Source organism: Lactuca saligna, chromosome 4 (genome assembly GCF_052625555.1).
Source record: "Lactuca saligna cultivar CGN05327 chromosome 4, ASM5262555v1, whole genome shotgun sequence".
NCBI classification, from domain to species: Eukaryota; Viridiplantae; Streptophyta; class Magnoliopsida; order Asterales; family Asteraceae; genus Lactuca; species Lactuca saligna.
The window spans coordinates 118401933-118416984 of NC_136420.1; the positions used below are offsets into that span (position 1 = coordinate 118401933).

General features: G+C 31.2%; 2 protein-coding genes across 2 annotated transcripts; one reads left to right on the plus strand and one right to left on the minus strand.

Moving 5' to 3' along the window:
* The first annotated feature begins 561 nt into the window (after positions 1-561).
* On the plus strand, positions 562-4110 carry LOC145042679 (clavaminate synthase-like protein At3g21360). Its single transcript, XM_078991138.1, has 3 exons — positions 562-1039; positions 1123-1376; positions 3632-4110. The coding sequence occupies exons 1-3, from the start codon at positions 668-670 to the stop codon at positions 3996-3998; spliced, it is 993 nt and encodes a 330-aa protein (XP_078847264.1). The 5' UTR covers positions 562-667; the 3' UTR covers positions 3999-4110.
* A 4540-nt stretch (positions 4111-8650) lies between these two features.
* On the minus strand, positions 8651-10181 carry LOC145042680 (small ribosomal subunit protein eS12-like). Its single transcript, XM_078991139.1, has 5 exons — positions 10070-10181; positions 9497-9534; positions 9086-9389; positions 8924-8989; positions 8651-8830 (listed from the first exon to the last, which is right to left on the minus strand). Exons 2-5 carry the CDS (start codon positions 9502-9504, stop codon positions 8771-8773), a joined length of 438 nt encoding a protein of 145 aa, XP_078847265.1. The 5' UTR covers positions 9505-9534; positions 10070-10181; the 3' UTR covers positions 8651-8770.
* Between the last annotated feature and the right edge of the window lie 4871 nt (positions 10182-15052).

Below are 15052 nucleotides of genomic sequence, written 5' to 3' on the forward strand. Positions count from 1 at the left end.
TTTTTTTTTTAGGTTAAAATGAGGCGTGAAGATATTTGAAGACAGTGATCCATGTCTGCGTCAGGAAGACCTCGCACATACGTTTTTTGATCTACGCACTTCCAAAAAACAAATACTCTGCGAGGGCATACGTTTGTGCGACGCAGACAAAGTGGTTGCGCAGATCTGCACAAAAAAACAAACAATCCTTGAGTCCATCTACAAAACGTACAAGTCGCTAAAGCACAGATGTGTTTTAGCGACTTGTACGTTGTGCTTTAGCGACTTGTACGTTTACAGATGGATAAGTAAAATGAACTGTTTGAGTCAATCTGAGATTTTGGTAGCTATTTTTGTAATTTGAGTTTTTTTTTTTTTTTTCTATTTTCCACAAAATAATTAAAACATTAGGCTATTTTTATAAATTTCTCGGATTATAATAATAATAATAATAATAATAATAATAATAATAATAATAATAATAATAAGAGCTAACTTCACTATTTATCCACCAACTATTGTCATTTTGTGGTTTGAACAATCGATTTTGAATGCTTGACTTATCTTGAATTAATTCTATAAGAAAGAAAGAAACAACACAATCCACCAAATTGAATAACTATTGGAGATCTAGACCCAAGGTTTAGACGTACAATCGCCACTTATTGTTTGAATTTTGGATTTGATCATGGCAAAAGAAGCAAGCTTCTTCAGTGAAGTCGTAGGTTTGCAGCAGCAGAAAACTGATGATGGAGTCGTCTTCCCCGCAGTTCTCTTCCCTAACCCTAACGCTTCCAAGCCTGTTCAATTAACAGACGCCATTAAAGCTAACAAACCATGGCTCGATTCTCTGCTCCATAGGTCTGGTGCGATTCTATTCAGAGGCTTCCCTGTGTCCACCGCCTCCGATTTCAACGATGTCGTTAACTCCTCCGGCTACGAAGACTTCCCCTACGGCGCCGGTGTTTTAGCAACCAGGACGAAAGTTTGCGATCGTGTGTATACTGCGAATGAAGCACCACCGGACCAGATGATCGGCTTCCATCACGAATCGTCTCATGTATGGCCTCCGATCAAAACTTTTCGACGAATCTGTGAATGCTATTAGAATAAACCTCATATCGATCATCTTATGTTTAACAGGTTAGCGAATTTCCTTCGAAATTGTTTTTCTTCTGTGAAATCGAACCAGGAAGGGGAGGAGAAACATGTATAGTTCTGAGCCATGTGATTTACGAGAAGATGAAGGAGAAGCATCCAGAATTTGTGGAGCAAATGGAAGAGAAAGGATTGATTTACAGCAGAGTTATAGGAAAAGAATTCGACCCTTCATCGCCGGTAGGACGTGGCTGGAAGGCGGCATTCATGACCGACGACAAGAGCGTGGCGGAGGAAAGGTTTTCCACACTTTTTCATGGTTTACGTAAATATTCTGTTTTTTAGATAGTTAATAATAATAATAATAATAATAATAATAATAATAATAATAATAAAACAATGCAAATATTTTCAAGATTAGTATATAGAGTATTGGAGTATTACATTTTTGGTACTTGATATAAATGATTTTTATAACTTTAGACCTAAAAAAAAATATTTTGCAATTTTGGTATTTGAAGTTGCAATTTTGTTATTCATGTGATCCAAGGGGACCGGATTCTTTTTAAAAACATATAAATTCAACGAAACTTTTTAACCAATTTCTTGGAACACCAAAGCTTAAAACATCACTTAAACTTAGGGACCAAAAATATAATTTATTAGTTTTAAAGCGAGAATTCTTCTTGAGCTGCTATAGAGATGGATCAAAAGGATATTTGTTAGATTCATGCACAAACTCATAATATATCTTTTCACTTGCAAACAATTAACAAGACATTGGTGTTAAGATTCTTTAATTCTGGTTTGTGTTTAAAAATGATTATATGTGTATCTTTAGATCTGTGAATTAGTTTGGATTCCAAGATGTGGTAGGCTTAATGGTTATTCCTTTTCAATTCTAGATTTTTATGGGTGCGTGTAGGTAGGTGTAGTTTAAGTCATTTTAACATTTGGATTCATTTTCAATTTTAGAATTAGTTTATAATTGAGATGCAATATTTCAAAATTTAACATTTGGATTTGATTACCTGATTTAAATGAAATACAAATTTTGATAGAAACAGATGAGGTTTTGGTGGAAGTTTCCCGGTGGTATTCGAAGGTGATGAACCGATTGTGAGTCGTGTGGATTATGGAGTTATAAAGTGAGTTTAGGATGGGGAAGAAGATGAATAATATTGGGTTTATTAGGTGTTTAATGGGATTGTACATTCAAAGTCATCAATGTGGTTTAAGGGAAAATGGGTCGACAAATGTCTATATGGCAAGGGATAACTGGGTGATCCCTTTATTTTGTTCAAAATGACCAATTAGATCCGACAAAAATAACTTTATTCTTTCGAAAAACACTAAAATAAGTTAAGGGGCTTGCAATACATTGTAGGGTTAATGTATCATTTTCTTTTTCTTATTATTTATATAAGACTCTTTTTTTATGACATATCTTTTATTAAATTTAATAATTAGGTATTTATGATATTAGAAAAAGAAATATGCCAACAAAATTAAGCTATTTTGATTCATGTTTAAGATTTAATTGTTTTAACCGGGGTGAATATATTAATTGAAAAATCGAATTAACCGATATACCTAAATCAGGTGGCATAGTTTCTAATTTGAGTTAACCAAATGGATATGGCTTATGGTTTATTTATGGCTTTCATATAAAATCGAACAAAAAAATAAAATATAAATGTACTAAATTAAGTATATTCTATTTAATTATATTAGAAAATTAAATTTTAAAATGTAATTATTTAAAATTAGATAAGATACGGATATAGTTATATTCACACAATCATTCAAGTTCTATCATATTAATATAGTAGATCCACACAATCAAAATATTAATACTAGAATTCGGACATTCAATTTCAAGTGTAGTAACTCTTTAAGTAATGTACATGCACTCTTATTTAGTATGTTGTTGAAAAAAAAAAAGCTAAAACAAATCTAAGTTGAATAACATAACTTACACTAAGTGAGAAGTGGTTTGAAGATGATGGTTCAATGCTACGTTAGGCAGAACATGCACAACGGTTTTTCAGTTAGAAATCTTGCGAAATGCCACGTGCTGCGCGTGTACTGCGTGACACAACAAAAAGTGATCAGAAGTGTTTTTTCTAAAAAAAACAAATAGCGCCTTAACCATTAACAAAAATCATTAATCCACTAAAGGAGTAACAAAACTAACGGTTGTCGAAATGCATTAAACCAATTGTCAACCAACTTTATTTTATAAAAGTTCTTAATATATATCTTTTGACTCTTAAATATAATAAAATATAACTGAAGTAGTAAACTCATGAAACAACATATTTTCATTTATCTGTTTATAGCATCATACTTTCATTTGTTTCTATTCCAACATTATATTTTCAATAATTTTATAGATGTTTTGTAGTTTGAAAAGTCCATCAAATCACAACATTATACTTTCATATTTTTTTTCTTATTAAGACATTATATTTTGAAACATCTAGTAATTAATAATTTACAACAATGAACATCGATTTATATTTGAATCAACTAATTTTGGATTCAAATGCAGAGCTACCAAGTTGGGAATGAAACTAGAATGGATCGGGGATGAAGGAAAAATTATAATAGGACCCAATTCCAGTTTCAGATATAATGAGGCGCGACAAAAAATGACATGGTTCAACCGTCTAGCAGTTTCGTATGGAGGATTGAAGGATAAGCTAAATGATGATCCGACAAAAGCAGTTGTTTTTGGTGACGGTGAACCATTGCCTCCTGATGCTGTTAATGACTTATTAAAGATGTTGGATGAAGAGTGTGTTGCATTAGAATGGTGTAAAGGAGATCTTCTGCTACTCGATAATTTGGCAGTTCTTCATTCACGAAGACCATTGCTCGCTCCACCCCGTCGTATACTTGCTTCATTTTGCAAGTGAAGGACTTAAGGAAGGTGGTAAGATATAATATATATGCATGTATTTATGTATGCTTTCGAATCAACTTTGTATACGAATAAATTGCCAGTAAGTCCATCGAGCATTGCTATAATTTGGTATATTTCTTAAAGTACGGTACTATAGCGGAAATAATGAAAGTTAAATACTATAATAAAACAAAGAAATGGAAGTTTATATTGTTATTTCTTGCATGAAACTTTTCTATTTATCTTTCAATGATCTAATTGTTTATTCTTTGAACATAAGAAAAGAAGTGGTCATATAAACCCCCACTCATCTCCAAAACCCAACTTTGATAAAGACAATAAAAATAGAAAATGAGCATAAATACAACCATGGTCTTGGCTTCATAAATCCATATCGACATCATTGATCAAATATTTTTATGGAATTACCCATTTTAAAATGGAGATATTCATATGATTTATGGGTAATTTCAAGGTATTGGAAATTGCAAAAAGATGGTGTTGTTCGTGAATTGTTTGGATTTAACTTTTCATAGAGAAAGTTGAAAAATAAACTAGGCAAAATTGGTGACGTAATGTACATTTGTTTATATAATGTTTTTAGACAAAACTTCAAAAATGGTCCCTGTGATTTCTGAAAATATTAAGTTTAGTCCTTAAGTTCAAAAAACCTCGCAGATGGTCCCTGTGGTTTCAAAACTTTTAACAAATGGTCCTTCCGCCTAACTCCGTCAGCTTTCTACCGTTAAGTGAGAGGCATTTGCGTTATTTCAATACACACACACACACATATATATATATATATATATATATATAATTATTTAATTAAAGGGCCCCACCCTCTCTCTCTCTCTCTCTCTCTCTCTCTCTCTCACTTAACCCAAAACACTCCACCCATCTTCTTCTTCAATTTTGGAGGGAAATCGAAGCCGTTCATTCCTTAGTCAAGCTAATTAAATCCATGGCTCACGAAATCTCAAAGGAAAGACCACGAATCGGGCAATGTCTACCACTATGGGAAGAACTCAGAGTGAAACTCAAAGACTGGTGCTTAAAGTTTCAGATGAACGAAACCCACGTCGACAAGGTGTTCGACAAAAGGTTTAAGAGAAACTATCACCCCGAATGGGCTGCAACATTCATCCTTGACCCATTCTATCTAATCTGAGATTGAACAGGGAAGTATTTACCACCTTTCAAATGCTTAACTCCCGGTCAAGAAAAAGACGTAGACAAACTCATAACACGTCTCGTATCCCAACAAGAAGCTCATATCGCATTAATGGAGCTCATGAAATGGCGAATAGAAGGGCTAGATCCAGTGTATGCGCAAGCTGTTCAATTAAAACAAAGAGACCCCATTTCGGGTAAAATGAAAATCGCTAATCCACAAAGTAGCAGGTTAGTTTGGGAAACTTATTTAACAAAGTTTAATTCTTTGAGGAAAGTTGCAGTGAGGTTGATTTTTCTTCATGCCATGTCATGTGGGTTTAAATGGAATTGGTCTTTCTTGAAATGGGCTAAATCGAGGAGTGGAATGGAAAAAGCTCAAAAATTGATCTTTATTGTTGCTCATTCTAGGGTTGAAAGAAGGGATTTCTCAAATGATGATGAAAAAGATGCAGATTTTTTTGCATTCGCTAATGGTATGATTAATGAGGTTTTGTTTGATGCTTCATCTCCGTAAAAATCGAATCTTTTTTGTATAAGATGCAACTTATTTATTTGTTATCCATTTAGTTTTTTTTATTTTTTTGGATGATCAATCTCTCTTGTGTATTGAAATGACGGGTGGGGTGTTTTGTATATTGAAATGAGGGGGTGGGGCTCTTTAATTAAATAATTATATTTTTTTTCTTTTTTTTTTAATAGAGAAAACCTCATAAATGATCCATGTGTATTGAAATGACAAAAATGCCCTTCACTTAACGGTAGAAAGCTGATGGAGTTAGACGGAATGACTATTTGTTAAAAGTTTTGAAACCACATGGACCATCTGTGAGGTTTTTTGAACTTAAGGACTAAACTTGATATTTTTGAAAACCACATGGATCATTTTTAAAGTTTTGTCATGTTTTTATTAGTACGTAAAATTGTAAATGTCTAGTCGGTAACGATATGTACTTGGTACATATTGAGCTCGAAAACAAAAGATGAGGTGAATATAAGGACACAAAGAATGCAAAATTATTTTTTATTATATAGTACTAGGTTATTGTTGGGTTATAAGGGTCTTTAGGCCACAAAGGTGCGAACGCATACATAAAGTCAAAATAATAACTTATCAACCCAAAAGATGAACCATATTCAACCATGTCTAGGTAACCTAATAAAGCAAAAACAAGAAAGAAAAAAAAAAACATACTTTTGTGGTCGTCAATTTCTTAATCTTCGCCAGTTGATCGAACTTTGAGGATCCAATAGATAATTTCTCTTACGTGATCGCACCTAAGAAGCAAACAACAAAGCTGGAAAACACCTAAACTGGAACATGTTCGAAGATCAGACAGATCTGAACCTCGGAGGCTGCTATGCAGTGCGTGGGAGTGGCTTTAGGATTTTTCGAGATCTAGAGAGAACCACCAATTTCTGAGGGTTTTGACTAATTTGTAATTCGGGTTTGTGACTATCTATGTATATGGGAAAGATTCAAACCCTAACAAATAATTATCTGGTCTCAAATAATTATTTGTAACTTTTGTGATTATCTTATATTTAAAAATTTTATCTAGAATATTCTAGATTTTCATGGTTTATTTAATTAATTAAACAATTAATTAACTAACAAACTAAACCTTATAATTTAAACTCTTTCCAGTTTTGCTCTTTTTGTTCTTGCGTATAATTCAAAAGGATACTCTCATTAATAATAATACTACTGACTTGTTGTGGCTATAGGAACCATCTTCCAACAACTCCTATTTGCACTAGGCACTAACGACCGACTTGTTGTGGCTATAGTGATTTCAAATTCATTTGATATTCATGATATCTATATGAACCTGAGTTATAGATAATAAGTTAATCTCAGTGTTCAAGATTATGTTTTTCGATAGATATATGATAACCTTGTTGACCTGACCAATATACATCCCTTAGACTAGTGATTTCAAATTCTTTTGATCTTCATGATAGATATGAACCTGAGTCATAAATAATGAGTTAATCTCAATGTTCAAGATTATGTTTCTCGATAAAGATATATGCTGACGTTGTTGATCTGACCAACTCGGTCTCAACTCGACCAAACATTTAATAGAGATATATGATGACCTTGTAGGATGTGGCTCTTGTAGGATGTGGTTGGAAGGGGACATTTATGACTGATGACAAGAGCATGGTGGAGGAAAGGTTTTCACACTTCTTCATCATTTACGTCTTTCCGTTTTTGCAAACTTAGATTATTAATAAAAAGAAAAACTAAATAAATATTTCAAAATTATTATATAGAGTATATTACATTTTTAATACCTGATATAGATTCTTTTTTTTCTATAATTTCAGTCCGATTTTTTTTTTTTTTTTTTTTGTAATTTTGGTCTTTATTTGAAGTGTGGTTCATGTGAACCAAGGGCAACATAATCTCTTTTTTAGAGAAAATTATTAGCTCAATAACTAAGTTTAACGATTCAAGGACCAAAGTTGTTATGAAACATCAAAATATTCAACCAAAATTGAAAACAATTCCTTGGAACACTAAAAGGAACATAAAAACTGAAAATATCACTTAAGGGACAAAAGACGTAATTTACTCTATAGTTTGAGGTTTGTAATTTCTTAACTTATATATATATATATATATATATATATATATATATATATATATATATATATATATATATATATATATATATATATATATATATATATATATATATATATATATATGCAATATTTTTTTTATCAAATTTTTATAATTAATTATTTATGATATTAGAAAAAAATATGCCAACAAAGTTAAGCTCTTAAAATATAAGATAGATTAACAAATTTAGTAAATTACTTTTCCCCACAAAGGCTCATTGATTAGTTGGTCATATGTACACATATACCTTTGTATATGTGTTTGGATAGACTTAAACCATGGTCTTATTTAATTAGAACTTTTTGAATGAACTTTAATTTTTCACATGAGTTTTACATTAGATAAAATCATGTACGATGCAATGTATTTTCACAATTTTCACATATCCCTTGATCAAATCATGAATTTCAAAAGTTTCACTTCATTTGAGATAGTTTCCTAGGCTTTTAAAAATAGATTAGATGGTTCTAGATGTTAAAAATGAAAAATTACCATTGTAATATTCATTAAATAACAAAAAAAACTCTGTTTTTTCCTTTTTACATCAACATTTTTTTTTTTTTTTTTATGTTTTACCATTTTTGTTAATCAATATCAACCATTAACCAAAATCATTAGCTGAATAAATCACACAAAATGACATTTTGGTGGGAAGCCTAATAGTTTAGCAATCTCGAATCAATTTGAAACACACTTTTGACGACTTGTCAACCGACTTTTATTTATAAAAACTATTTTCACTAATACTTTTGACTCAATAAACTAATAAAAAGAAATTAAATATCAAAAAGCATCATCAAAAATAAGAATTTTCAGGCCTCCAAGCACCAATAACAACACATACATAAAGAAACAACAGAAGCAAGAAAACTCAAGAATCACTTTTACACATAATCCAAAATTTCCTACAAGAAAAAAAAAAGTTCCAATAAAAAAAAACACACAAAAACAAATCAAGTATTCGATCCATTGTTACACATCTAGTTAGCTTTAACATATTCCTGAACAATGTGAAGACCTTCACTTTCCTCTCCATAATCCTGCAATAAAAAAGATCATAAAAACTCAAAACTTTGAAGAACACAAAACTAAACTCATCAACAATTTTCCAATCATTTCGCCTTCAAAAATACCTTCACAACAAGGCATGAACACCCCACAACCTTCCTTGCCTTTCCTTCTGAATCAATCTTACACAGCTACAATTACAAAATCACAAAACAGATAATAAATAATCAAGTAAATAAATCAATAAAAAATAACAAAAGTAGGTTGCTATTTTGTGTAAAACTTACACCAGCCCACTCTCCAAGAGTTTTTGCACTTGGAACTGTTATCAAGCTGACATTGTGGTCAGCACAAAGAGCTTTGACCAGTTTTTGATAGTCTGGCTGATTACAGTCTTCAGCCAATACACAGAGCTGAGCAGCATGTTTTTCAATGACTTTTGCAGCTTCATGAAGACCCCTCACAAGGCCACCATGAGCAAGTGATTTTCTTAGAACAAGTTGTAATGCAGTCATGGTGTCCATTGGCTCACCAAGTGCAGGAGGAGCAGGGGTAGGGGTAGGGGTCTCAACTGGGACAACACCATCTTCACTGCAGATATGAATGCATTTGATCAAGAACAGAATCAGTAAACGAGATTTGGAAGTAAGAAAACATGTTTCAGAAGAGAGGAAAGAGGAAAGAGGAGATGTATATACGCTGCCATGTTTTCTGTTGATCAGATCTTCAGCTCAAACTGTGTAGGAGAACAGTGTCATGGGAAAACAAGTTAGTGAGGTATGTTATGGAAAAAGAAGTGTTTTTTCATTGATTATATACGTTCGTATTCTGCTCTCTCGTGAATTGAAATTGGAATAACTATGAACTGTTTTTGATTGATTATCAAATCGAAAGAGAGATTTGATCAGAAGTAGATGTATCATAACCCCAATTCCGGAATTAAGTAAATCGAATTACATCATAGAGCTTCCTAGAACTCGTTCTACACTAAAATCACATCACAACACTTTTGCAGACGCTATGACTATATAAAGGTACAGATAAAGGTAAAGGTTCGAATTCTAAGCACAATTAACTAGTAAACCATAGTTGAAGTGCAATCTATTCTCTGAATATTATTCAGGCAGGATAGCTAGTTAACTAAACAGATTTTCTCAAAATTAAATTGTTAATCAAGCGAAAATCAGTATTAATTATCGGATAAATCGAATGCAAACTTAGAGCAAATTGCGATAGGTTGATGGTTGATGATGGATAAGAATTTTGCATACCTGCTGATGCTGTTATGGAGAGGTCGAAGAAACGCAGGCTCTGATCACCCTCTGATCTCAAAAGGGATGATAACGAGTTTGCGATGTTATAAAGGTACTTGTTCTAAAACCCTAATTCTATCAATGAAACGTCATCATTATTTCTTTTTAATATAAACCCGGAACTTCCATGTTTCTCAGTTTATGCCCTTCCTTGATCTTTTTTTTTCCCAAATCAGTCCTGTGTTATGTGTCATTTTCGTTTTTTTTTATCGAGGAAATAAGAAATTGTACGAAAATAAATGTATTTTTATCCATTATGAGTTATGACGATAGTTGAAATATGGAGATTGTTTGAGTTGTCTCTTTATAGACTAACCGTATGATTAATGTTTTTTTTTTTCAATTAAATATAAAATTATAATATTATCCTTAAGTTTTGATTTAAAAATAGTAAAATACAATTAGATTATGACCCACGTATAACGTGGGGACATTTAAAAAAATAAATATAAATGTAAAATTAATCCTAATAACTAATTAATGTTTTAAAAAAAATTATTAATTTATAAGGATAGATGTTTTATTTATAAATTTTAATGATTAATTAAAATTAATATATACATTGAAATATCTTATCGCCGTTATATACGTGTGGATATTTGATGTAACATGAATATATAATAGTTAATTTAAACTAATCATGCAAAATCTTTTGAAGATACGAACATTGTTTAAAAATTGTAATCTTAACCATATATATATATATATATATATATATATATATATATATATATATATATATATATATATATATATATATATATATGTGTGTGTGTGTGTGTGTGCTAATATTGATTCTTGTAATTGTGATTTACACGGTATAGACAACATCAACACTAATTTTTTTTAATAATTTTGCTAAGTTTTGTTTTTTCATTTAATAGTACTGATTATATGTGCTACTTTGCCTCTAAAACCTGAAAGAAAATTCTAAGTAAAATAATGACTATAAACAATAATTACTTAAAATTTACATCAAGAGACATTCAAATGATAACTAATTCCAATACTTGAAAAGGCTTCAACATCAATACATCATCGGCTAAATTATCAGGTAGAAACTATAAAAAAAAATAGTCAAAATGTTGAAAAAAAAACTAAAAATTAACATTTTTAGCATTCTTTAGAAGATAAGATACTATATAATAGATAACAATAATATATAGTGAGTACCTTTATTGCTAAATTTAAATTCACCGAACTCCCTTTCTCTACACATACACACTCTTCTTTGAGCTTTTTTTTGTTCATAGACGATAATCGAATAATCGTTTATTGTTTATATAATCTCATTATCATGAAATATGGATGCAAAACATATGTTTCTTCCATCATGCTAATTAAATCTACAAATTTGATTCGTATAGAAAAGAATGAAAGAAGCATCCCGGTTTTCAGATATTGTTATTTTCCATGTTTAATAAACATTTAAATGTAAGCACATTAATATATTTTGGTTAGGAAGGATAGAGTCATAGTAAAATTGGGAGGTATCATTGGTACCTCCAAGATACCACTCCAGCTTGAGTGGGTTAGGAGGAGTGGGTTGTTTATGTAGTTTCACTAACCCACTTCATTTCTCTCTCTCTCTCTCTCTCTCTCTCTCTTTCTCTCTCTCCCCTCTTGTACGATGTTTCTTAAAACTTATATCATAGTTTTTTTGTATTTTTTAAAATTGAGTGGATTAAAAAAGATAAGGTTTCTATGTGTTGTGGGTTGGAAAAGATGGAAGAAAGAAGAGAGGGAAAAGCTGTTATGGTAGTGGGTTCATGAATGATGGTTTCCATATTGATAGGTAATCATAAAAGCTAGATAATAGAATGAGTAATTTTGTTTCAGAGATATGTTTGTGAGGCATGGAACGGAATATAATGAAAATTTAATACGATTTTTATGTTATATATTCAATTTAAATTATAAAGATAATCTTTCACATATCTTTGCTTAGTTATTATTATGTAATTTAAAAAGGTTTATATTGCAACTTTTATACTAATGTCTTATCTTATTGCGGAGAAAACCTAGATACTCACAACGTTCGCAACCCTATTTTCAAGAGTGTAGGGTATGGCTATTTATCCTTGAGAAAGTAAAGTCAATAAGAAGATTCAAACTAATTAAACGAAATAATAAGGTTGTGCAAGGTTCTTATTATACTTCTCAACATGACCAGGCAACGCAAGTACTTGCATAGCATCACGTTCATAACTATAATGTATTCCAAAAACACAAAATGAAAATTAGCAATCTTAGTTCTAGGTATCTCTCATTTGAAAAAAAAACAGAATAATATGTAATATAAATTAGAATACAGTTTTTCACAAAAAAACCTACTAAGTAACCAAAAATAATCAATAATAAACATTTTCCAATAAGGTTTATCGATGTAATCTATTTACATGGTATACTAAAACTTTGTATTTTCTTTGCTATTGAGTCTAAAAAATGTTTTATAATATTAAAAAGGGATCGGTGAATAACTCCTTTCTGAAAGCCCAATTTGTGTTTTTATAGAAAGATTTTTTTACAATAAATCAAAACAACTATCACTAGTGGGTTTTGATGTGGTTCACTCATTGGTATAAGGGTTTGAATTCTATCTCTAAATTCAGGAAGAGATCAAATGGGTAAAACATTATAGACATTAACTCGGGTATATCTTCCATTCACGATTTCGTAAGCCACAAAAAAAAATCATTGACTAAACACATACACAAAAAACGTAAAAATAAAAAATAAAATCGACATATACAAATTTACTACCTAGTGGACATATCTTCCAAATCGAAACAATGGATGAGAGGTAGTTGTGCTATTGTGTCCATCTTTTTGCTCACAGATACATATAACTTAAAAAATCAAAATCAACAATATAGATCATAAGAAGAAAAATCGAAGCAGATTTAGAAAACGTAACCATTATCGATCTAAACTTAAATCGAAAGGTTTTATAGATTGGAACTTCATAGTTGAAACATAATAAAATAAACATAATGTAAAACTTAACCAAAATCGATCTAAACTACGATCAAATTAAAGTAGAATCCAAATAAAATTTATCTCTATATCATTCCTAATTCTTCAATTATGATCGAACACAAGATTAATCCATACAGATCGAAGCCCACAAGTACTCTATTTCTTTTCCCCTATTTTCTTCCCCAATACAAAACTTAGGTTAGATAGATTATGTAAAGAAATGAGGAGAAAGTGTAGGGATATTGGTAATAAAGGGTGCGGTGGTGTATTTTTTCATTTTATTTTTGGTGAGATTTAATTGTTATTAATAGAAATCCTAATTTAATTCATTTTATTTTTGGTGAGATTTAATTGTTATCAATAGAATTCATAATTTAATTAATTTGTACTTTTGATGAGATTAATTGTTATTAATAAACTTCCTAATATAAAACATAATATACGTTTTATAAATTTGGTGAACAAAAATAAAATGATTGACAAATATGATGTCAGCAAATAATCCAATGATGGAAAATATAAGGGGAAAATGACTTAGGAGGGTAACTACCTTTTATCCGTGTTCACATATTGACAACTTCTTCTTTTTTGTACATAATAGAGCAACTAACTTGTTTTAACTGTTTAAATTACACCAATATTATCGGCTAATACTTGTTTTAACCGGTAACTCAAAGGGAAAATGACTTAGGAGGGTAACTACCTCTTATTCGTGTTCACATGTTGGCAACTTCTTATTTTTTGTACATAATAAAGCAACTAACTTGTTTTAACTGTGTAACATCCCAAAAATCATGACCAAAAATTTCGTTTTTAATTTAATACTAAAACCATAATTGTCAAACCATTAATTTAATACTCTGACATCGGCCCTGCCTGGCTTCGAGCCTCGCACAGTATACATGTCTGTCTCTTTTAGGCCCTGCCTGTCGCCGGGCCCCGCCCGCTAAACACATACAATCATATAACATGCTAACACATAAAGAAACATACTCTACTATATCTTTGTCCTAAGAAACATACTCTGTTAATAATGAGATATGGAACATCGTCCGTACTCAGCTAGTGATGAGATATGGGACCCGCCTGACATCGAACCTTGGTCTGGAATAACATACTAGCATACAATGCCTATGGCTAACCCCCGGGTCTTCCTACTCATAGACTACATGGGCTGCATTGTGGCCTTAGACCCATTCACACAGTGAGGAGACTCACCTTGCACTGCTGAAGCTCTGGCTGGAACTAGTTGAGTACGGACGAAATTCCGTATCTCATTATTAGCTATGTTTCTTAGGACAGGGATACGGTAGAGTATGTTTCTTTATGTGTTAGAATGTTATATGATTGTGTGTGTTTAGTGGGCGAGACCTAAGAGAGACAGATCTGTATACCGAGCGGGGCTCGATGCCAGACGGGGCCCGATACCGGAGTATTAAATTAATGGTTTGACAATTATGGTTTTAGTATTAAATTAAAAACGAAATTTTTGTTCATGATTTTTGGGATGTTACACAGTTAAAACAAGTTAGTTGCTTTCTTATGTACAAAAAATAAGAAGTTACCAATATGTGAACACGAATAAGATGTAGTTACCCTCTTAAGTCATTTTCCTTTTGAGTTACCGGTTAAAACAGTTATTAACCGGTAATATTAGTGTAATTTAAACAGTTAAAACAAGTTAGTTGCTTTATTATATACAAAAAAGAAGTTGCCAATATGTGAACACGGATAAAAGGTAGTTACCCTCCTAAGTTTTTTTCCCAAATAGATTAAAATGCAATCAATGGCTCTGATTTCTTCATTTTAGAATTAAAGGTTCTCTTTTAATAATATTATCCTTAAGTTTTGATTTAAAAATACAATACTTTAATAAAAGTTGTCGAAAGCTTATTTTATTATGCAACTTACTTTTGGGGAAAGGAAATAACTGAATTCAAATTTGATTATTAGAGATATATC

Coding starts and splice junctions, on each gene's coding strand:
- LOC145042679 (XM_078991138.1), top strand. CDS start 668: ATGGCAAAAGAAGCAAGCTTCTTCAGTGAAGTCGTAGGTTTGCAGCAG. Junction 1,040..1,122: donor TCCATCACGAATCGTCTCAT/GTATGGCCTCCG, acceptor TATGTTTAACAG/GTTAGCGAATTTCCTTCGAA. Junction 1,377..3,631: donor AAGAGCGTGGCGGAGGAAAG/GTTTTCCACACT, acceptor ATTCAAATGCAG/AGCTACCAAGTTGGGAATGA.
- LOC145042680 (XM_078991139.1), bottom strand. Junction 8,990..9,085: donor CTCTTGGAGAGTGGGCTGGT/GTAAGTTTTACA, acceptor TTGTAATTGTAG/CTGTGTAAGATTGATTCAGA. Junction 8,831..8,923: donor GTTCATGCCTTGTTGTGAAG/GTATTTTTGAAG, acceptor TTTTTATTGCAG/GATTATGGAGAGGAAAGTGA.